The sequence below is a fragment of the Tinamus guttatus genome, unplaced genomic scaffold (assembly GCF_059628265.1).
Source record: "Tinamus guttatus ecotype Peru unplaced genomic scaffold, ASM5962826v1 Tinamus_guttatus_pri_ptg000389l, whole genome shotgun sequence".
NCBI classification, from domain to species: Eukaryota; Metazoa; Chordata; class Aves; order Tinamiformes; family Tinamidae; genus Tinamus; species Tinamus guttatus.
This window is the reverse complement of record NW_028288923.1, coordinates 5,541,272-5,564,792: the sequence shown is the minus strand read 5'-3', so window position 1 is coordinate 5,564,792 and position 23,521 is coordinate 5,541,272. Positions and strand designations below refer to the sequence as shown.

At 37.4% G+C, this 23,521-nt stretch overlaps 1 protein-coding gene across 3 annotated transcripts; it reads right to left on the bottom strand.

The window, feature by feature from the left end:
* Positions 1 to 4,192: 4,192 nt before the first annotated feature.
* Positions 4,193 to 20,925, bottom strand: CYLD (CYLD lysine 63 deubiquitinase). 3 transcript variants are annotated; one of them, XR_015913715.1, is made up of 17 exons: positions 20,351 to 20,925; positions 19,168 to 19,470; positions 18,167 to 18,272; positions 17,017 to 17,115; positions 15,923 to 16,039; positions 14,030 to 14,409; positions 13,073 to 13,238; positions 12,116 to 12,257; positions 11,463 to 11,585; positions 10,758 to 10,849; positions 9,666 to 9,732; positions 9,119 to 9,251; positions 8,544 to 8,652; positions 7,321 to 7,439; positions 6,436 to 6,652; positions 4,576 to 4,830; positions 4,193 to 4,298 (listed from the first exon to the last, which is right to left on the bottom strand). XR_015913715.1 is itself a non-coding variant. In XM_010214909.2 (16 exons), the coding sequence occupies exons 1-16, from the start codon at positions 20,855 to 20,857 to the stop codon at positions 4,646 to 4,648; spliced, it is 2,865 nt and encodes a 954-aa protein (XP_010213211.2). In that variant the 5' UTR covers positions 20,858 to 20,922; the 3' UTR covers positions 4,414 to 4,645. The 3 variants fall into 3 exon arrangements, 2 of the variants coding, with proteins under 2 accessions (XP_010213211.2, XP_088387000.1); XM_010214909.2 differs by lacking the exon at positions 4,193 to 4,298 and having other exon boundaries at positions 4,414 to 4,830; positions 20,351 to 20,922; XM_088530874.1 differs by lacking the exon at positions 4,193 to 4,298 and having other exon boundaries at positions 4,414 to 4,830; positions 19,303 to 19,470; positions 20,351 to 20,922.
* Positions 20,926 to 23,521: the final 2,596 nt, after the last annotated feature.

Below are 23,521 nucleotides of genomic sequence, written 5' to 3'. Positions count from 1 at the left end.
ACAAGCAGTGCCCTCTTGTGACTGCAGGAGGCAAGAACGGCCTCGGCAGGACCCTCAGTGCTCTCACAGCAGAGCCCTTGTCCTGCACCACTTCGCATGGTTAAAATAACTATCCTATTTGATATTTTTTACTTTATTATATTGTATAACTACAGCAGACTAGATAGTTCAGTACTGTATTCCTCATTACTTCTGAAACACACCAAAACCTGAGCCCCAAAGAAAGAGAGATCCATAAGAATGATGATTTTAATTCGTATTAATAGCGAGCACATCATTACATGCCTTTCCAGCAGCAGCTCATTTCTCTAACATTATTGAAAAGAAAAAAAAAAATTAAGGCCAGTCCAGGGCAACCTGATACAAGTGCTTCCCTAACCAATTCTTGGCGACAGCAGCTGTACATTTAAGAAACTACTGCACAAAACATGGGATGTTTATTTAGCAAAATCTCAAGAGCACAGCAACACATGCTTTGTTACAAGGGTAAAAATACACTCATCCTTCAAGGCTGCCTTTTACAGCAATTCAGGTCTCAAGACAAAATTCTTATTTGGAGCATGTTGTGCCTTAACATCATATTAGCCAGGCTATCATTAGGGACATGGTTACCAAGTTCATCTACTCAGCAGAGTATAAAGTGCACAAGAAAAATAAGTGCATTGAAATGAACCAAACACTTAAGATTATGAATAATTCCCATTACAGACAGTACTTGCTTAAACTGGAAATCTCTCAAGTCTATTTTAGTAAAACACAGTAATATGTTTTCAAGCGCACAGAATCAGTGTCACAGGGATGTTAGAAAGACCTTAGCTGCGCACAGGTCTTGTTCCTCACCCCCGGGGATGGCGGCAGTGATGGAGCCTACGCAGCGCACACGTGTGCAGGGCAGCTCTTAGCAAACACCTTCTCTCCCCTCGGTTCAAAAGCAGCAGCAAGTTGTTGTTTTGCAGTTTGACCTTCCATTTTCTCCTGCTGCTGGAGCAGGTGAAGAATCAAGCACAGGGATGCAGTTTTGCTCCCGTACTATATAAAGGTACTTCAACATTTTGCAGGCCGTCAGGAACTGTATTTTCATTGTTTCCCATTGCTAGCAAGGTGTAAGCGCTAACCAATAAAGTAATAGTCATAAATTAATAGCATTTAGAGCATATCTACCATTAAAAAAATAGCTAAGAACAGAGGAGGAAGGTTCCCAACTGCACTAAAATTAGAAGTTAGGGGCTTAGTCACTGGAATCTTTGGACATTACATTTACAAGCAGTGGATGCTTTAAAATACAGGCTGTTTTTCCAAAATAGCTTCTTCAATTCCCCTATAATATATTCCAAAGTCTAAAGGTTTTTATTACTTTTTTATATAATGTTTTACAAGTTTCCTGTCACAGTGAAAGTTTTTCTGACTGTATAAACATTATATGATAAGAAACCAGAATTAGTTTTCAAAGCACTTTGCATACACTGCCAATCTCTACTCTGATGTAGAAGCACACCATTAAAAAAAAATGAGGCTTTTTGGATTAAAAGGAAAAAAAAAAGACTCACTTGTCAAAACCAACCTTTTTTTTTTTAAACCCTATAAAAGACATCTCTGCCTACAATAAATAATCATATAGCCACATACTGCTTGCAAAACTACATACTGTTTTGCAATAATATAAAGTAGTACAAAATTCAGGTATTTTACTGCCTGCATTTCAAAATACAGTATTAGTCACCAAAAAGTGTGCGCAATAATACATTTAAACTGTCAGTTTTTCTGCAAGATCTCCTTGTATACCACAGCACAAGTTCAAATATCTTCTTTTCCCTTTTAATCAAAGGCCAAAAGCTTCGATGCAAGGAGCCAAGCAGATTGTTTACACCTATGCATTATAATTCATTTTATAATTCATAAATAATTCTATAATTCATTGTAGAATATGCAGCCCAAAAAAATGGGGTCCTCAGGTGGGTCAGCAGTTGTGAAAAAGAGGACTTAATATTTTACTACAAAATCATTCATCTAGAAAACTTTGAAATGGTTGCCAAGCCCAATTCTCACCCTCTGGTCACAGCAGCTCAAAGACTGTCTCTGCACTGAGACCAGGCAAGGAGAAGGTAAAAGTACCTATAACTTAAGGTGATCTGTGAAACTCTGGGGGAAGAGGGTACAAAACTTGAGAACAGCCCATGTGACAATGAATGCAAGGGAATCTAGAGGGAAAGAAACAAGTTCATATATTCAGAGTTGGTCTTGTTTTTACACAGTGCTTGTTCATTTTCTAAAGTCTTTATATGCCTGCTTCTTGTTCGTGAGGGGACACTCAGCTACCATAGAGCTGAGACATGATGGGGCTAGAGAGATGAAGGTTTTGAACAAGGTAATATTGTAGGTAATGAGTTAGAAATGTATTTATTTTGAACTATTCTCACCCCTCTCTTTTTTTTGACAAGGCTCCTTTTGCTTGTTTGCTTAAAAGTTTAAAAGTTTACTTATGATAACCAGAGCTATGGCCAGTGTTCCTCCTCAGAGAAGGGGACAGCTTACCACCATGGGCTTGGGTTACATACATGTTCTCTAGACCACTGGAGTGAATACAAGCTGGCCTAGCCAAAACACTCTTTATAGATTAGTCTTTTCTGGTTAATTTTGCCCTGGAGATGCTGCCATGGCATCTCTGTAAGCACCAAGAGCTGCTCCCAAGCAGGATGACAGAGCCAAGCAGGAGCCAAAGCACAGTAACTCCTTCCACTGACATTACAGAATCCATCACCTACAGCCTTCCTGGAATTTTTCAAGAGGGCAGTCAAGAGCTCTATGTGGTAGTGAAACTAAAGCTTGGGAAGTTTTACTGAGGAGCACATACTTTATAAATGAGGCAAGTGACCATGGAAGCCAGGAGTCTATTAGGGGCAAAGCAATAGAGATACTTACTTCAAAAAACCTTCCTTGCTCTTCAGAGTGAAAAATTAAGAGCACATTTCATCCAGCAGCCATTGGAAGAGACTAGCTCCCGCCGTGCAGCCTTGCTGTCTTTGAGCTGACAGGTTTAGTCCGTCAAGGGTAATTTTCAAATCTTGTTCTATGCTGCCCTGTGGTAAAGTACATCTCCCAATAAATATTTAAGGTTTTTCAAGAACCACAAAGTAACCACATTTTCCACAATGCTGGATCAGTCTCCATTGTCTTTAAACAGCAGAGCAAAGTGGGTTTTCCTGTTACATATTATGACCTTTCCTTCTACAGACTTGATCCTAAAGAAAAAGTATTCAATACAAAACATCTTAGCATTGAAAAGGTACAGGTCATATATATGTAATTTATAACTTTTGTACAACTTTTATAACTTTTGTCTATGGACACATATATATACGTGTGTGTGCACGCACGTGTGTGTGTGTGTGTGGGGCACTAATCAGTGTAGTAGACAGTAAGTAAAAAGCTATTAAAACAACATTTCATTGCAAACTGGAACCAACAGACTTCCAAATATAGCAATTTACATTGATACCTTTTTTTTGTATTTTTCCCAGTTAGTTTTCCTTAGCTATTTGGTAACCAGTAAAACTAATTTTGTTTCTGGCTTCATCTTTCCAGGCAAAGTTTTGAATAAAAATCCAAAAATAAGAGGAATATATAATATTTGTCTATTTTTTTCTGGTAGTAGCTTAACATACATATATATATATATATAAAAAAGAAAAGCTCGGTTTTTACTAAGGACTAGAGTCCACATCAGTAGCATTCCCTGAGGCAATCTATATTTTGTTGTTTTGTCCTCCAATCATTTATATCTATTTGCTGTTCTGTTCCAGTCTTTGTTTCTTTAAAAATAGACAACTAGAAAAAGACATCTGTTAACCTCCATCTCTGTATTTCAGCAGTTATGCTTCCCCTCAACACCCTCCTCCTCTTTTTCCCTTCCCCAAATCCTACACTTATACCAAATCTGTGTGCTTGATTTTCACAAAAAGCAAGTTATATCTTTACATGGATATCTACAAAGATGATATCTTTTTTTTAATGTGAATGTATGAACTGAAAAATAATGTGGGAGTAGATTGCTAACAGAACTAATAGGCAATGAACCATTTGAAATGTGTTCTACTAAAGTAGAAGTTATTCTCTCCTGAAGGCAGCTGATCTATGGTGCTAAAAGGCTGAAGGGGGACAGTGGTGGCAGAGCACAGGTGGAGGGTGGAAAGAGACCAGAAGAAATCCATCATCCTTGGTCCAAAGAAATAAACTGAGTGAGAACGAAGTATTTTTACATTCTCAAAAGACTAGGGAGGTTTCTCCTGACACAATTCCACCTCTAATTTTCAAAAAAAAGTCTGTATATAATCAATGCACTTAACTTAAAGCTTTACATTTTAGTAACCCCATTTAGATTTTGTTTATAAAACAAACACACACAAGCACACTTCCTAGAGTGCAAAATGCTTAAATACTTCAATGACAGAACTCCATGTGTAGTTTTTGGAACAGTAACCCTTTTGTTTTTAGAGTCAACTTCTTCCGTGTCATCGCATCCATTGCCAGCAACGGCTGCATTATAACTAACCAAAGAGTGCAGCAAATACAACTAACCAAGGAGTGCAGCAAATAACAACAGCAGAAACCTCTGCACTGTTTCTTCGGTTTTTCCAGAGAACATTGTTCACTTGTATAAACTCATGGTTGGACTCTGATACATGCACATATAAGCATCACAAAGCAGTCTTCGTGCACAGCCTTGAATCTTCCTGGAATCCAGTGAATGCAGTTCTTCCAGAGACATCTTCAGGTATTCAGCAACTTCTGGGCATGGAGTAACTTGTGGAATGTTAAAACCATTCTGACCTCCTTTTATAAATAAGGAAAAAGAAAAAAAAATCAGATTAGAAAATCATTACATTTACTCACACATACATTGTATTGGAATCATGACAATATCACCAATTCTTGAAAATGCCTAAGAAACATGCATGTGTCATTCTGCACTGTACACTGCACTACTGTAGGGAAATTTGTGAAAACTATCATTCAACAAAAACTGCAGTTGCCATCAGAATATCTTAAAGTATCTAAAAAACCTCAAGCCAGTTAAGTCTGATGGACTTAACCTTCAAATAATTACCTCATGATGCGTTTGTTCTAAATGGCACAAAGACTTCAAAGTTTAGCAAAGTAACATACCAAAGCATAATTGTTTTTCTAATGAAACCTCATATCTCTGAAATATCCAACCGTGTAAGAAAAACCATGGAAGATATTTAGCCTCTTACACAGAAGGTTTTCTCTACCAGTTTGCATATTCTACTAGTTAAAAAAAAACAGAAGTCCAACAGAATAAAAACTCTTAACACTAAAGTACAACTTTGGGAGAGTGACCTGAATACACAGTCCACCTCAAATAATAAACTTTTTAAGGAAGTGACAATTGGTAGCAGATGATTACTATTATAGGCCATAAAAATTGCATTTTCCATATAAAAAGTGCAAATTCAAACAGAAGGATGGATATCCATTATACTGTTCCCAACAGCTTATGGTATATAGCTTATATTTTTAGCCTATAGTATCTCATCAAGCTGAAGAAAATTCTGTGACAAAAAAACTAAGATCAGAAGGACATATATCCACCATGCTCCTCATGTGATCTACACTCTTAAAAAAAAACCTAATAGCTTAGACTTAAGTCATACATATTTCAAGCATTTCAAAACAAGCTTGGTAGCTATAGGGAGATGGCAGAGACATTCGTCCTGCGGTAGTTTCAGCCTCAGCAGCACAAAGCAAGATTCTTCTCCATACCCTAAAGAAATCACACCACAGAGGAGCTGAAGAATTCCCATGCAACCAACTCCTACTGTGAGTGACAACTGGATCTATTACTGTTTTTCTCAGGCACTAGAATTGAAGAGTGTCCTTATTTCAACTGTTTAATGCAACAGTATCTAACAGAACACTTGATTTACTGACAGTCCTATTATAGTGCAACAATTTTCCACTGCTAACTCTACAGATTCAAAAGGAGTGGCCTTGATTTTGTTATTTTTCTTTTATTTCAACAGATCATTTAAGCAAAGCTATAGAAAAAACTCGCATGCTATGTCATAATTGTGCACGTCCACTAAAGTATATACTGAAAGTAGGTTCCTGCAGCTCTGTATTTAAAAATCTCTGCCAAAGTTGTAAGGAATGGAAGGATGCACAGAGTAGTGCATTCTTTACTGCAGTTACTTGTGCAGTTACCGAGGCATCTAATCTAGGGGAAATTCAGACCATGTAAATTAGGGGCTCCTACGGGATCAACATACTGAGGAAAGACTGGGTCAGATTAGTGTCCCTACATCCAATGCTTAAGTGATGTTAATATCCCCAAATTAGTTTTAAAAAGTAGACAAAGTTTAAAATAATAAAACAGGTAAAACTACGTGCAAATTAGTAAGAGAATAAATGATCTACCATCCCGATCAGCCATGCTGTCAAAGAAGAGCCAGGCGGAGTCATCCCGCCCGTATTTCACAAATGCGACGTAGTGGCTGGTTTCTATGCAGAGCACAGCAAACAACTCCATCTTCTGGTATGGGATGCAACCATGTCGCCAATCCCAGTCGGGCAGATCTTTAGGAAGTGACAATGGATTGAATTTATGACTCTGTCTCTTGGGATGAAGATGAACCTACAAGTGAAGCCGTATTTCAGAAGAAAAACAAAACACAAGATTATTTGTTTCGGTGTCAGACAAAGTTGAAGAGAACAGTACTGCTGAATTAAAGATTAATGACATGAGAGATGGAACTGCAAGAGCAGCAGCAAACATTTCTTCTCTTTTTTTTTTTTTTTTTTTTTTTAAACCCCCCACCACCAGCACAGTTCAGTACTGCCCAGAAAAGTAAATCTAAGGTCAGAGGAGAGGCTAGGCTTAATGCAGCAATTTTCTGCTGTGCTCAGACTTCGGAACAAGCCACAACTCTAGCCACAACTATCACGCAATTTTCCCAATAGCTCTAAACATTGTATGTCACATTTATTGAGTCAAACAAGGCAGCACGTTTGTCAAATAGTGATTTTAAACCAGCCATGTGCTGCTGGCTCACAAGCTTCTCCACTGCATTCCATGCTAGATACGGCATTTGCCATGTTAACAGTAGGAGGCTGTTGAGGAAGGCACTGCAGGGACAAGTGGAAATCGTGACTTGTCCCCGAAGGCCACACCTCAGTAGGCAGCTACAGCTACAATAGCACCGGTGAGAAACCATGCTCACCACCACGCTTACATCTTCCTTCTCCTTGTTACAGCATGCACCATTTGGTCTAAACCCAAGCAGACCAACAAAGACAACTTACTTGGGTGTTGCAGGTTTTGCAGAACTGCTTGATTTTTCCAGCAGAAATATCAGTATCTTCGTAACATTCTCTGCACTCATACATAGCGAGCCCTCCGCATATGCGGCACTGCCTAGGAGCTGCATTTTTAAACAGGGTATTAGTCTCCAGCTTTGCTTTCTCTCTCTCTTTTTTTTTGCCTTTTTTTGTTTTGTTTAAGGAGAGGAACAGGGAAAGGAGTGCAAATTAATACTTTAAAATTAAAAAAAAAATCCTAAATTGGAATATCTTAATATTAGATTTCCCAGTAAAGCAGAAATGTACCCTCATGTGACCTAATTTCTCCCATTAAAGAATGTGGAACAAACAAAAAACATGATAAGCATTAAGTTGTATTAACTAGATGTAACAAGTAAAAATAGGCTTTTTAAAATCAGCTTAGTTCTCTCTCATCATACTGGAATACTTAGCTCAACTTTTCAGTCTATCAACACCAGCAAGCAAATAAATAGTATAAGCTGGTGAAAAGGCCATGCCATAGTTTAGATGATGAGTATTATAATTTTAGCACTTTTATTAACTCCTACCCCAAATTTAAATCCAGATGTTTTTCCTTAGCAATATCATGAAAGAAACAGAATTGGGCATTAATCTGTTTTGTTCAGTGACAATTACAAGTGCTAGAAATTTAGGTCTGCCAGTATAAATGAAGATGACATTTGTAGTCACTAGAGACTGTAGTGTAGAGACACTATCTCTGCACAATGAAAGTTCACACAATCTCAATTCCCTTCTGCTTTAAAAAAATATTTTTTTCAACTAATGACAAAAAAGTTCAGACATGCAGTGTAAACTGATGAAGTCTAATGTAACAGAGTCAACATGAAGTCCCCATTAACCAACCTTGGTGCTAATCCTACTTTTAGGTTTACTTATCCCCATTTAATGAATCATTTTTGATCAACTCTAACAATCTTATGTCTTACAATAACAAATGTTTTATACAGACCACAGAAAATATATACAACGAGGCAAATTGTATTCTTTACATTCTTCTGAATTACAGCTTTTAATTAACAAGAGGAAGAGAACACAAAGATTACTCTTTAGAATAATTCCTCCTCAGTTGGAGCCTTGTATTTAGCAGCACTACGAGTTAAATATAAAAGAAAACCCAGCAGTACTTACTTTCACCAAGTAAGTCAGCAACTCACTTTCAATATGCATTACAATGTTATACTTACTATCTTCAAGTAAATCTGTTATATTTAATTCCAGAGAGGGAAAAATTTTGTTGAACATTTTGAAGTCTTTCCCAAATCGAGGCATCTGAATAATCAGGCAAGAAGGTGCCTACATAAAATGCCAGAATATGATGTAATGAGACAGATGTTACCTAAAGTTACAGAGCTTTACAGGTAATCCTATTACCGCCATCACACTACTTAGGCTTTGTGGCCCACTGACTTTAAAATTAATGATACAGTAAAAGCAAAACAAATTTAGATCCTTGAAACCATAATTAAAGACAACAAGAAACTAAAATCCATTTCATTGTCAAATGCAATCAAGTCCGATCATGCTTGAGCTGAATTACTTTTGCCTGTTTCGCCAAAGGAATCATATCATTAAGCTAACATTAAAATATATTTATAATATAGGCAACCTGTACCACTGACCTTCTACTTCCATTCCAACATGTCTGCATTCTCTCGTCACACCAAATCCCATTTTCATCCCACTGCCAAATGGGTAAAAATCTAGGTGGTATCATTTCTAGAATTAAGCCGTAAGATGCAAAGTAACAGCTGTCACCAACCTCGGCAAACTTCAAGTTGCTGTTAATGAAAGACCATTCCAGTAACTGCTGAATTGTTGGGACTCCAACTTTCTCATTTTTGTCCATGAAAATTTGATAGAAGTAACAGTCTTGTACTTTCTGACCTGCTGATCTAAAAACAGATTAAAGATTCAGATCTACTGTAATAGCTGTATTTTACTGGGAGAATAACATTATCTACCAGAAAAATCTGTCATACGACCTCTGCACAGATCCTCAACACCCAATACTCTGAACTAGCCTCCCTGCTGCCTTGCTAATGGGGAAGGACAAGGGCTCTCGGGTGGGCAGCACTAGAGCAGCGAGGTGCTCTCCAGGCCAGGGCCGTTCTCACGATCTTTCAGACAACCACAGAGCACAACCACCAACAGTGACCAGAGGCATCACTACAGTTTGTTGCTGTAACTTCACTACAGCAAATCTTATTCGCAAGTCAGAGGTGCCCAACACAGAAGGTAGCAGCCTCTCTGTCCTCATCAACGTCTACAGATAAATTCACTTTCAAATTCAATAACAACAAAGTCACCTTATTTTCAACAGGGGCTCAACTCTTAGAATATGGTGAAATAAAATATTCAAAAATTCTTCTGGATCTGGGGAAAAAAATGAAGTCTTGTTAGTATAGAAAAACAACCTTCAATGCAATTTAAAATGATAATTTTTTACTTCAATGACAAGTTTTATGCTAACAGGAAAAATAATTTTTCTTAAGCTTCAGTAGCACTGTAAGGCTATAACAAACTGCTTTCATGACACAAACCTCAGTTTAGTCTTTCGGGATCAAATAGCCATAATAAAAGCTACAGGCTAAACTCGGTAACCATGCTTGTCAGTTAAGGTTAAAAAAAGATGTTCTGTATTTCAGAGGAATCACTTGGCACAACAGAACTTTTTCCAGAAGAAAAAGCAACAGTAAAATTGCAGGGGAGATATTAGGATTAGTGACAGTAACGCTTTGAAGAAAATACACTGTATTACAAAATTCATCTGAACTAGTGACTGAGCTCTCTGGTCAAGAATGCAGCAAACACTAAGCACCCTGGAGGTCTATTCTGCCCCAACATAGAAAGTTTTCTGGCACACTTCTCTTTCTGCCACTAACTGCAATAAATATTGTTTTCTAGTATTTAGCTTTTACAAAGAACCCAGTGTTCTTGTCCTGGACAAAAAAAGAAACAGCTACATAATAAAATTATAATTAATCATATGCAGCAGAAGATCAAAAGGTTGGTATTTAATTTTTCTAGTGTGACTTACAGATTTCTTAAAACACTGCACAGAAACTGTGATGATGAAATGCTCATTCCTCAGAGAACAAACTGACATTCTGGAAGAAACTATCAAAGCCTTCATTCTGAAGAGAAGCCTTAGATTTCCCCTACATGCTAGAGAAGGGTGTTTTCTTTTTACAGAGGCTGCTGCTGCAGAAACTGGGCAACTTCCTCACACCTCCAAGGTCACAGAAAAGAGCTTTTTAATACCCAGTGTTCACTCTGGCAGGAAGATTATTGCTACAAAGAAATATTGATGTTTTGCATTGGAATAATACAGAAATTATTTCAGTTCCTTCTTAGTACAATTCTGACAAATCTCAAAGAAAATAAAACATCCCCATTACCTTTTTCTTCTGAAGTGAATCCTGATGCAGCTTCAACTTTTTCAAGTATTTTTCTCAATTTCATTATTTTTGTAGCGCATACATATCCATATCTAAAATAAGTGGTTTAATAAGATATTAGTTTCTAATCAAAACAGAAAAGCAGAAAGAAAAAAACTTAAGTGCCAAAACAGGCACTCAGATCCTTCTTTAACTGAAAAGAGTAGCTACATATTGATTCATAATTTTCTAACTGCACCACAAATAAAGAGCTTTTTAAAAAAAAAACATTAAATTACCAGAAGGGCAACTATTTTCTGATTAGTCAGCTACATAATTATTTATTTTTGCATTGTTTTCACACAAACATGCACTACTTAATATCACTTTCAGGTGACATATAGTAGAACTGCAGAAGTCATTCATATTTACATCACAACTTCTATTTATCAATGCCTTCATATTCATACCTATAGAGATTTTACAATAGCTTCATGGTGATTCTATTCATAAATGAATGCTAATAGAAATGTTTAAAGATTAAAAATGAGTAATTACTTCTATTACATTAAGTTTACCATTAAGAACAAGTAAAAATACTCAAAAAAGATACAGTGGAGCAGCAGCACCTAGGAAAATCCTGATTTGTGGCAAGAATGCATACCCAGCAGGATTTGTCATAAATTTTTTATTAGACCAGAGACCAGCTTTTTGTATTTCACTTACATTCTAAGAGGATTCACAATCTCTGTACGCAGTAGCTCTTGAGTCTCACTATAATACTCCACATCATTTTTTTCTTTAGGTCTGAGTAACACCGTGTCTAGAACAGAGCTAAAAGAAAATAGGCTGCAAACAAAAAAGAGAAGTTATTTTGATTCTGGAAAACAGAAGCACTTAAATGCCTGAGCTGCATGAAACAAACCAACTAAAGGCACAGGAAGGACCAAAGAATTAAACAAGCTCTCAGGGAGGTCATTAGAGAGGACAGCACCGCTGTACGATACAGCAAAGGTCCACTCCCTCAGCACGCCTTCTCCAGCAAACGTGCAGCAAAGGCCGAGACCAAGTGCAAGGGATGCTTCTCCCCAGGACGCTCTCACCGCCCAGCTAAGTGCCGCTCGGGAACGCCCGCAGTCAAGCAGTGCACAGATCCACATGGCCAGGACAGTTTGGACACTGGGAGGCCTGATCAGCACTTTGTGTTAAGCACCACGTACCACAGAGCTCATGGAGAGTGAAAAAGCCTAGTACCAAAGATTATTGTTCATAAGATGCAGAGTAATAATAAAGACAGTTACTAAAGTTGTGTTCTGCATTTCATGCTTACCCCCACTCACTCATACCTTGGGAAGGTACTATATAAATCATTAACTTACCAGAATAAAGTGGAGTCTAAGTAACAGGAGTTGTAATGACCCTGGATACCCTTCTTTTTTCCAATCATTGTCTCTAAACCTTCTTTCTCCATTTTGGGAGGAGTGTTTTCTTCTACCACTTCACTTAAATATCCTCCAAAGGCTGAAAAAAAAAAAAAAAAAAAAAAGAAGACACTTAAAAGCCTCAAATTTTATTCTCGAATATTTTCCTAGTAGCGCTTTATGGCTACATGCTGCCTTATTGCAAAGCATCCCTTTTCTGGACTAGAAAAGCATTTATTGCAACTGAGACTCCTTATAAAGGAGCTTCCTTATAAACTGAGTTTCCTTATAAAGACGAACTTAAGTTTCACTGGCGAGGCGCATAAGGAGGGAAACGAAGTCTGCAGCACTGACAGAGGTTTTATCCAGCAGGAATAATGCTCGCCCATTTGAAGTGCTCTGATAACACCACCTTACAAGTATGGAGAAATGTCTTTCCTTACTGTTGACAAGACAGTAAGGCAAGATCCCCAACATCTAAAACATTTTCAGTTAGAAACAGTTCCAGTTTCCATCACTAACCTCCACCACAAATACACATTATTCTACTTTAATACTTGGGAAAGAGGTCATCTGACATTATAGCAAAATACTTGCCTTTGTCTCTGAAATTGCAGTATTTAATGCTGGAGTTGCAGTGGCATTTTTGGCAAAATTGCTTTACCCCTTCTGAGGATGCCTAAGAAACCCTTTAAATTTAAGAAACTTAAATACTTGAACACTTCTTTGTTTTAAAGTATAAGTAATTCAGAGAAGTGTTATGTTCTATATAGACTGATCTACTCAACCTCATTTAAGAAATACCTGTGCAGACTTCCAACTGTTCAATATTACTAAGTTCATATGGCAGGAATAACTGAAACTAAAATCCATGTCAGTTCCCAGGTGATAAATAAGTAAGAACAAACTCGCTACCTAGAGAGTTGCAGCGTTCAATCTGGTTGGAAACTGGCTGCAGGGAGGCAAACCTGGAATCCGGCCTGCAGCTTTTGAGTTTAACAAAAAGAGCTTTCTTTGGAGCACAGGTGAAGTATCGCGTGCCTTTAAATGTTCCATCTGTACAACCTGCACATTCATCTTCCTGAAAATGAAAGGGAGATTTCAGTATTTTTCTTCTTTCTAGAACTTTGCAATGAGATGATAAAATTGCTACCTATAAGTCATCCTTCAGTTATTCTCAAGTTCTCATGTTCCTATACAAGGCTTCATCTGAGGTGTTCTTTAGTTTGATTTATTAAGAAGACATAGACACTTCACAAGTATTTTTCCCTCCATAAAAAATAGAATCACAGAATCGTTAAGGTTGGAAGGGACCTCTAGAGGTCATCTAGGCCAACTCCCCTGCACATGCAGGGTCACCTAGAGCACGTGGCACAGGATTAAAATAACATTTAAATTTTTGCATTAAGAAAAAACTTGTAGGGGGTAGAAAAAGAGAGTAAGAATTAGAGCAGGGGCATTTCATACAGATCCACAGTTCAGCATTTGTAAGAAGAAAGCAATGGATAAACTAAAGCATCTTTTCAACAGTATCTTTCAACTAAAGTATCTTTTCTTTTTTCAGTATCTTTTGTTTGTTGAAAACATAAAACTGAGCAAAGGATGCTTCATTAAAGTGACTAAAAGTCACTAAAATTTATTACGTAAATTCAATTACTTTCTGACACAAGCTCATCTTAGAATAGGACCCGATGCAGTCACAAAAAAGTTAAAGCTCCTTTAAAGTTTTACCTAGGTTTTAAGCAGATCACAGGACAAAGTGCTTAGACAAACTCCTTTAGACTTTCGCAGAGCAAATAGATTCCAATTCTCAGGTACAAAACTAATGATGCAGCTAATTAATAAAACGATGATCTTTCAGATTATATTTACCAGCTCCAGTCCAGCTAACACTTCGTTTACTCCAGGGGGCTGGCCAATCCAGCGGATTACTCCATAGAAAGGAGGATTTTCTTTAACCTCTGCGAGCGAACCTGCTTCAAGACCATGCGAGTTGCTGATGGGACCTGCTGCTGACGGACTCTCCTGGGTCACTGCAGTATTTGCATCCCCTATGACTGACTGAACAGATAGAGAGAGAGGACTGTGTCCAATGGTGCCATTAGGGCTCGTGGTTTTTGTCAAGCTGAAAGGAAGGGAGTGAAATCGGTTTTCTGTAGACACAGAGCTTGTTAAAGGTGGCTGCAGAGGTGGTGAGGAATGCCCAAATCCCGGAGAAGAATCCGTGAGTGATTTTGTAGGGTCTTCAGCAACTGTTATGAAACAAACAAGATGTTAACTAAGTTTTTATTTGCCCCCTCTAGCAGCTGTCAAGCAGTAACTGTAAAAATAAACATAATTCTACCAGTGGTTACTTAAGGAATCAAGGAAAATAGTTTTCTAACACAAGTTTTGAGATGCTAACCAGAACCTATGGGAAGGTTTAGATTGAAAACAGATTTTTCTTTCTTCTTTAACCTCTTGCCATATTTGAACACAAGCTAAGAATCCCCAAGGATTAATAGTGTATTGGGCAAAACTACTGAAAAATCAGTGGTCATTGTGATTGGAGAAAGGACTTGGCTCACAGCTCATACAGAGATGAGTAATTGCTTGCAGACTTGAGAGGAAACTGAAAAAGTACTCATCCCCTTTGGCTGTATCACAGGATACTTTGGTTCTAGCACCAGGAATCTGTCAGTACCCATAGAGAATAAAGGATTTAAATAAGTCGTGACTAATACAGTGCTTGATAAATGAGATCACAACTAGATGTACTGCTTTTTATCTTCTCTCATCTCTCTGGATGGTCTGTAATAAACAACTGGTATTTGCAGAGCAAGTAGCCTCTACTTCATTACCTTCTCCCCCCATACTGCTCTATAAATTGAAGCTATTATCTACAAATTGAAAAAAATACACACTCCTCACTTTCACATTCCTTTCTACAAACGATACTTTCCTTGATCATTTCAAATATTATTATAATAAACTATTTTTTAAACTGAGTTCCAAGCTTAACATTTTTTTAGGCAACCAAGAGCATTTTAAACCAATTTTCTTTTATGGCTCCTGGAATTCAGGGGCTACTATCATTATGTTTTCATAATAAATTAGTATTATTTCAGTTTAGTATTTGCTCCCCTCAGTCACAGAGCCAACTAGCCACATTCTGGAAAAGCAGCAAAAGAAACACTGCCTTGGATGTGGAAGCAAATCAAGGTGTCCCCAAAGCATCAGTAAACACATTCCTGTGCATCACGTAAGAATTTAGTTATTCAAAGTTATTTTATATAAATGAGTTCTAAAGAAGTTTAAAGAGAAAAAAATGTATACATGTATGATTACTCATTTTAATTCCCTCCAGGTTGATCAGCTGGCATGGCGGAACATCGAAATTCCCTTAGATCTGTAGCATTAGCTACAAGTTAAAAAAAAGAAAAAAAAAAAAAACACCCACACACTATACGCTTGGAAGGAAGACTTGGAAATAATGCGCTTCAGCTTTTTGCCTGCAAGACACATGCATCTCCCATGGAGCTAAGCATACGTTTCCAAGAATGTAATCTACTATGTGCAGGATAACAACAGCAGGTCTGTCTATCTAGACAAAAAGTTTGCTTTCATGGGGCTCTGCGATACAGTATGTCTCCTGCCAGGAAGATCCATCCCAACTGCTTTTCATTTTAAATTCCTATTTGTTTTATTTAAAGAACAAATGTAGAGTAATATTTTTTTTTGAAATAAAGTACATGCCTAATAAAAGACTATAATATCTCTTATTACCTTCATCAATATACCATGGAGGTTTTGTTTTCATTTGAGGCTGAGAATCAACTGATGAGCCATTTAATGTATAGAAGACTTCAGATCTGTTTCTATTCCCAGGTTCAGAGGTAGATGCTAGAAAACAGAGGATATTTTACTGAAGATCTACATCATCTCTTCTAAAAAGCTATGAGGGTCATATTCCATAATTTAAATTTGTTAATGTACTTGGAATCAGACAGAACTGCCTTTCCGCAAGACAGGAAGCCTTACATCAAAGGTAATAGCTCTGAGCTTGCAACAAGGTAGCAGTTTATCCTAAAACCAGTTAATTCTCCACAATGACTCAAGTCTGGAATCAGAAAAACAAGACAGAAAATAGCTTTGAGGGTTAAATCCCTCTTTATTAGTAAAATATTATGGAGATAAAGCAGCTGGAAATATAGTTTACAGTAAATATTTTTCACTTTGTTTTTAAGACAAAATTCTTCAGAGCAATCACACTAGAGACCCCACTCCACATAGCTACGTGTGCCAGCACATAACCAGCCACAGCTGCTTCAGCAAAAACCATCTCTGTCCAAGGAACAAAGCTTTACAGAGTCATTTATATTCTATAACCCAAAATAGTCACTAGAAAAGATGTTGAACTTTACTTTTTTAATATTATTTCCTTCCAGTTCTTCCCACTTCCCTCCCCCCCCCAGTTTGGAGCGCTTTCATCAGAGCTAGCCAAAAACAGGGTCATCAGAAAGTTTTATTTTGGGAAATTCAATATTGGTTTTCAGTATTTCAATTGCAAATTCAATATTGGGACTGGATGTACTAGGCAACCAAGTGTTATATCCTTGATTTTTCAAGCTTCAAATGGGGTTTCATGAACATGAAGATGTTGTGAGTAGTCTTGACTTCTGCTTGTACTTTAACAGAATCTGAAAACTGCCTACCAGGGTTGTAATGAAAAAGAGAAGTACTTTCACTATCTCAGATAAATTTAACTTGGTATGTTGCAAAAGGATTAAAGAAAGTGATAGAAAACAAAAGGCTACATTCTTCTTCAAGCAGAAATCTGTAATCAAACATGTTCAAAGAAAATTGCTTCTCACACGTACCTGTAGCTTTTGGCTTACTATGATTGAACAAGCTTTTGTCACCACCACCCCTGGAGGTATGGGCAAGCTTGGGAGGCCTCCTGTCCTGTGACATAGTTTCTGAGACATGATATATGAATAAGGTATTAGCAAAGCAGAGAAGAAGAAACCTGTCAGAGAAATTTACTTGAAATTCAACTGGATCTGGTATGATAGATTTCTAAACTGGGTGGGGCAAATCCCCCTTTTGATAGGCAATGAACATTTTTTGTCTCTGAGTAGGAAATACTTCTGCCACATCAGCAACTACTTAAGTCTACCTGTATTTTTTTGAAATGAACAAATTAAATACACTGACTACAAGTTCTTTGATGTATGTTCAATGCTTCTAATATAGGAAACAAAAGCATGAAGTTCTGATTTTTTTTTCCCCAAATGAACACAGTTACAGCAAAAGCTCTTTTTCCCCACAACAGAAGAGCTCCATGAATTCTCCAGAGTAAAGAGAGCTCAACAATACGCATCTCTGCTAAAACAAACAAGAGATGCAGAAAATAGCAATTACAGAAGCCCCGGGCACACGTAACATTTCACACTGCATCCTTCTCAGTCTGAATATAATAAGAAAAGCTGGCCAGACTGAAGAAAACCTGAGCACCCTGCTTAAAGCACCCTCGTGCAGCAGAGAAAGAGCAGCTGTAGAGGCTACAAGCTAATACTGTTCAGTGAATATTTCTGAAGAATTTGTGCAGTCTTGTTACAGATTTCTCATGAACAGTTTGAGTGTTTACTCTTTCAAATGCATAGTATCACTAAGTTGCATAGAAATGTATAAATATCATCAAAATGTTTACATCTCAAGTACAGCTTTCCTAGCCAAGATATGAAAATTCCTTGAATAAATGGAACAACATTCAAGAGTAAGATTCCTGCTGCAGAGACTGGAACGCTGGTATTCTGAATACTGCCATTAACATTATTCTATATTAAATCCTTTCCCCATCTAAGATTGTGACCAAGAGAAACTGAAGAGAAGCATCAAAAACAGAGATAAAAATAATTGAAGTGAATTTAAAATGCTAATCCCACAGTACTCTCAGTCAGCTAGCGATGCCCAGGTTGAGATGTTCATGATTGAAGCATGCTTTCAGGTCAAAAAAGTGAAAAATACCTGGTATAACATCATTAATGTGCAGAAGGAGTGTACTTTCAACACTCGCAAAACTACACAGCTGTATTCCATTATATCTTCCATCCCAGTTTCCGATAGGATTATCCTAAAAACGAATAAAAGAAATCGTACATGTTTCCCAAGAAAAGATTTGCCTCTTACAGAATACATACATACAAATTCAGGAATACATCTGACTATTTATGGCAAAATATAGGAAACGAAAGGTTTAACAGTGACTAATTTCTCCTGTAATGAACTTTGTATTTAGAAGTGTCAAACATCATAGTCCTTTAAAATATTCAAAAAATACAAATATATTTTCAAAATTACTTCCTACTTTAATAAGCATCATTTATACAGAAAGGAACAGTTCCAGTGCATTATCTAACTACTACCACAATCAAGAAAATGAAAGCATCTAATCTATCTAATCTAAGTCATACATATAACAACCCACACACCTTCAGCTTCCAAGAATTTGCAAGTAGTACATTTTAAAAATTCCCAGGATGCTAGAAATAATTTTAAGTTACAATTAAATTTCACATATTCTAGAAAAATCAGATGTTCTTAAACTCAGCATCTTTACGATGGAACAAAGCCATATGAACTGAACAGTTACATGAAAAAAACTAAAAGCAAATATAAACAAAGATAAAGGATTTCAGCCTTAAAAAAAAAAAAAAAAAGACAAAGCCAGTCTCACAAGACAAACATTCAGCTCTATTACTTGAAGACTGACATCTAACATGGCAGGTAGCTCAGTGGAGGCTCCTCCAAATAACCAGAGCATTTCTCCTAAGACATCAAATAGGACACTATTTGCCTGGGGCCAAAACAATTACCAGAGGGCATTTTTGAACACAAGTCTTTATTTCCCATTTTGATATCAGCCTCCACTGAAGCAGCTTGTGAATAATGTCTCTTCTTCTATATTGCATGTAATTTACTAGCTAACAGACATGCAAAAAATTATTAAAGTCAGATCATTTCCTTACCATGTCCACTCCAACAACGTATCCTAAACTTTCGTTTCCCGGTAAGACATCACAGAATATAACTGTCCCATACTCTATACTCTCTCCTATCTTCAGAGAAACCCTGGAGTTGATCTCCAGAGGAGGAAGTTCTACCTGCATAGTGTCAACTGGAGCTGCATAATCACTTTCCAGTTCATTGTCATCATCTTCCACCAGCTCCAGTTTGTCCAAAGCAACAAAAACCCCACAGTCCTCATCGCATCTGAAAAGCTGCTTGCCTTGGTACTGTCCATCAGTGAAGCCTTGACCACGACCTTCTTCCTAAGTGTCAGAGAGAGAAGCAAATAACCCAAACAGTGTATTTGTGCACAAGTAGGCTGGTTAAAAAACAGTAGTATAATCATTGGTTTGGCAGAAACTGCAGTAAGAATTTGCAGGAAAACTATCATCAGAAAATAAGAATTTGTGTTAAAAACACATCTTACCTGATGACAAATGGTAAGATACCCTTAGATTTGAGAGTAGCCGCAGCCAGAAGGCTCTCCCTACCCCATCTGCAGAAGCATGCTGCTCTTCAAGTCCTGCTTCCATCATCTAATTATTGCCAGGCCAAGGCAAGCCTACTTCACATTAGACATGACTCCCAAGCATGCAAAAATCCCACTTAGATGTCAAATAAAGGGAAGAGATTTTCAGAAGTGCTCAGGCATGATATTCCCTAAGGTAAGAACCTTATGGAAGGTAAGAACCTGATGGAAATTTCCAAGAATTTCCAAAAAGTTTAGAGCAGGCTTTGAAAAAATATACTCATGTGTGTACATATATATATATATACACACACACACACACACGCACACACACACTCCTAATGCAAGAGTGGCAATCTCCTAAGTCTCCTGTATGGTAGAACAGACATGAACGGTCACAGAAACATTTTACTGGGAGCACACAATAGCTCCATTCTCTAATCTTAACTAATGGTCAGTTAACCTCTAGGGCTCTACAAAAAACAGCAAACGTAAAATTTAAATCTAGATACTTGGATGCCATCCTGTGCATGCATCACTGCCACATGTGGGGAAACCCAAAATCCTCAACCTCTTCGCATAAGAGATTTCACAGTAGGATATTTAGCAGAGAATATTTGTCAAAAGTCTAAAGATCACACAAAATTACAAAATCTTACCAGCAAGAAACTTACCAGCAGCTCTACTCCAAAATATATCCCTGTTAGAGACCTTTCTTGCAACAGGGGTCCTCTGAAACGAACAACTCCAGGAAATTTGTCATCTCCTGATCTCAGCTGTACTCTAACGGTTGAGCCAATATCTATTTGGACACCTTTAGTTAATCTGTTCTTGCTTTTAAACAGACTGTACCTTTCTTCACAGTTAGTAATGGCCAAAAGCAACTCAGCTAATTTTTCATTTATTTCTATAACATCCTTCTCATCCACAAACAGGATTGCATGTGGTTGTTCCAGAATCTTTAATCCAATCTGTAATTTCTTGCCTTTACAAGGAATATTTCTGGAGTGTCCCAAAGAAGAACGGTCTTGAAAAAACTGCCCTATGCTACCTTTGGGCACTTTCAAGAGCTTTTGAGTCTGCTTGTCTATGACACTGCATTCCTGGAGCAGCAAGTAAAAGATTCGCTCTTCCCAATAGGATGAACTTGCTTTTTCTTGACTCCATAAGCCCGAATTCATTGTGATTAAAACTTTAAAAGTTGTGTAGATGCTTCCAAGAACAGGCAGGGAAGAGAGGAGACGAGGGAGAGAAAAAAAAAAAAAAAAAAAAAAAAAAAAGCAGCTGTTGATCTATTTGCACTGAGTTCTAGTGGAGGGTCCAGTCTTTGTTTATTGATTCAATATTTCATTTTGAAAAGAATCAAATCCAGAGCGGAAAGCCTAGGATAAACAAAAATGAAGTTAATACTAAATTGGAAAAACTGTAGTTAGATTTAAGTAGAACAACAGAAAAATCAAACTTATGAGCAGCACTACTTGCATACTGTAAAAATACTTCAGCAAGATCTGGGACAGAATAGAGCCTCGCAACAACTAAAGTTTTGTGGATCATGCACACACCCATTCCTACTTATTCTTGCTTTTTCACTTTTTCCATTTTTTAGTTCCACGAAGCAAGGTGCTACAGGAAAGCAGTAATGAAACGCAATGAAACAGTACAAACATTCACAAGTTTAAAAAAAAAAAAAAAAAAAGGATCTTGATTTCAGATGAACCAGAAAAATATTCTCCTTGAGTTTACAAACAGCATTGTATGAAAGCTTCCTGCTATGAGGATCTTTTCCCATTTTTAATGACTAGTCATTTTGGCCAAAGCATACTGCATCTGCTATCCTAGGAATAATATTTTAGTGTATTGAAGTAGGAAACTGCCACTGTAATAGAGGATCAGAAAAGGGAAAGGTAGGAATTTGGAATAATTGATTCTTTAAATAAGATAAATAAGTTATTCCAGTTTGCAATAAACAAAGCATGGGGGGGGGGGGAAGAGAGAGAAAAAAAAAGCTTCTGTACTGCAACATCCAACAATTCTGATAACAGCCCCAATAACAGGCCTGGAAGTTTTACTTTTTTACTGTCTTAGAATGATAGGAAATATATACCGTAGTGAACTGTCATCCTAAGAATTACGGGTCACAATCACTAACTAAACATGCACAAGTTGACGGGGTCATTGGTAGCAGCACATCAGATGCAAGAGGGAAAAGAGCAAACTGGATATAGAAATAAAAATCTGCAGTACTTAACAGGGTTTGTATTTCCTTAGAAAAGATGGCAAAGAGTATTACACAAACTAAAACATATTCTCAGTTAAATCACCCTGTTACTGTTTTATCTTCAGTACATTAAAAGCAAATACTCACTATCTTTTTCCCTCTTCTTGTTACCCTCAACCCTCAAATCTTTTCTTTGACAGCACTAGGTCAAATACCACATCTTTTGCTAGACTCCCTACTCGGTTTCCTCCAACCTCCAGAAGTTATTGAGAAGCAAAGTCAGTCAATCACATTCTAATTATTTCCATATCCTGTTTAAGAGTGTTTAACAATACTTTCCCAAAAAATTGCAGTAACAGTTTCAGAGGATTTAGAACTTAAGTCACATTTTTCAGCTCTTAGGGATTCAAACATTTCCACGGTGAACTGCGAAGCCTCTTGCTGACATTCCTGTACAATGTAGCAATTCAAATCCTCTATACGCACCCGCCTTCTCATCTTCACAGACCTTAAACATGGGCATCCCACTAATGCTGCAACAACTTGCAGAATCAATGTGTTTTAAAGCGTCTGCATTTTCAAAATAACTTGCATCAGAGACACAGCATCTGGACAGTTTCAGATCCTTAAGATAAAGTGTGGTAAACAGACTGTCAAAATGTTCTCAAGTTTTAGAATATTTGTTTTCTTCATTTTTATTTTAGAGATGCAATCATCAAGAAAGATTAAGTCCATACAGGCTATCCAACATCAATACCATATTGAAACAATATTTTATGCTGGAGTTGAAAAGACCACCATCATCCTGTTTATTTTTCTCCTAAAGGAAACAGGTTTAAGATATCATAAGCCATCATATGTCTGCTCAGATATCAAGACTCAAGTTTTACCCATTATTTCTCCCCACATATGCTGCTTTCTCCAGACACAGGGGGACTGGGCAGGACATACCACCCCTGTTCTTCACAGGTGCCGTTTATGTTCTCTCCTTTCAAAGGCCCTTAACCCTCCCCTTTTGCAGGCCTTTCTGAGAAGCCAATCAGCCTCCAAGGCACTACAAACTGCAACACCTGGCATTACAGGGGTCACGGCCTCACTCTTTTCAATGACAGAAACAATGCATTTACACCTGAGAAAGTAAGTATGGCATTAATAGGCAAGTCTGTTGAAGAGCTTAAACAAAAAGATGAATGCATTGAGTGCATCTTTCCTTGCAGCTATTAAAAAAAAAAAAAAAGTTATAAGCTGCTTGCTGGCCCACTGCTGCAATGTTACATAATATGCTTAGAAGTGATAAATTCAGTGGGAAAATCTTAACAGCTGCAATTATATAATATAATGATAACTTTATAATGCCTTTGGTCAGCTTTTCAAAAATGTAGTCCTCCACACGAATGTTAAGTCACTAAATGCAGTACCAGAAGTTCTTCCATTACAACAGTAAGGTTCATGGCATAAAGCCTTCCCTTAGGAACTTATTTACCACCAATTTCCACCCCCGCCCCCCTCAAGACACGCTAGTTACTTCACATAGACCTAACTAAAAGCTTAATCTTTTTTTGCAGCCCTACAAGAAGTTAGTACCACAACAGTAAAAAACTGTGCTGAAAAGTATGCCAAATTCTAT

Bases quoted from the DNA above. Each gene is read 5' to 3' on its own strand.
- CYLD (XM_010214909.2), bottom strand. From the start codon at position 20,857: ATGAATTCGGGCTTATGGAGTCAAGAAAAAGCAAGTTCATCCTATTGG. The intron at 6,653-7,320 runs GTAAGTTGTCTT...CTTCACTTGTAG, and splicing joins GCAAAACCTGCAACACCCAA to GTTCATCTTCATCCCAAGAG. The intron at 4,831-6,435 runs GTAGATCATTTA...TATTTATAAAAG, and splicing joins CAGCATGGCTGATCGGGATG to GAGGTCAGAATGGTTTTAAC.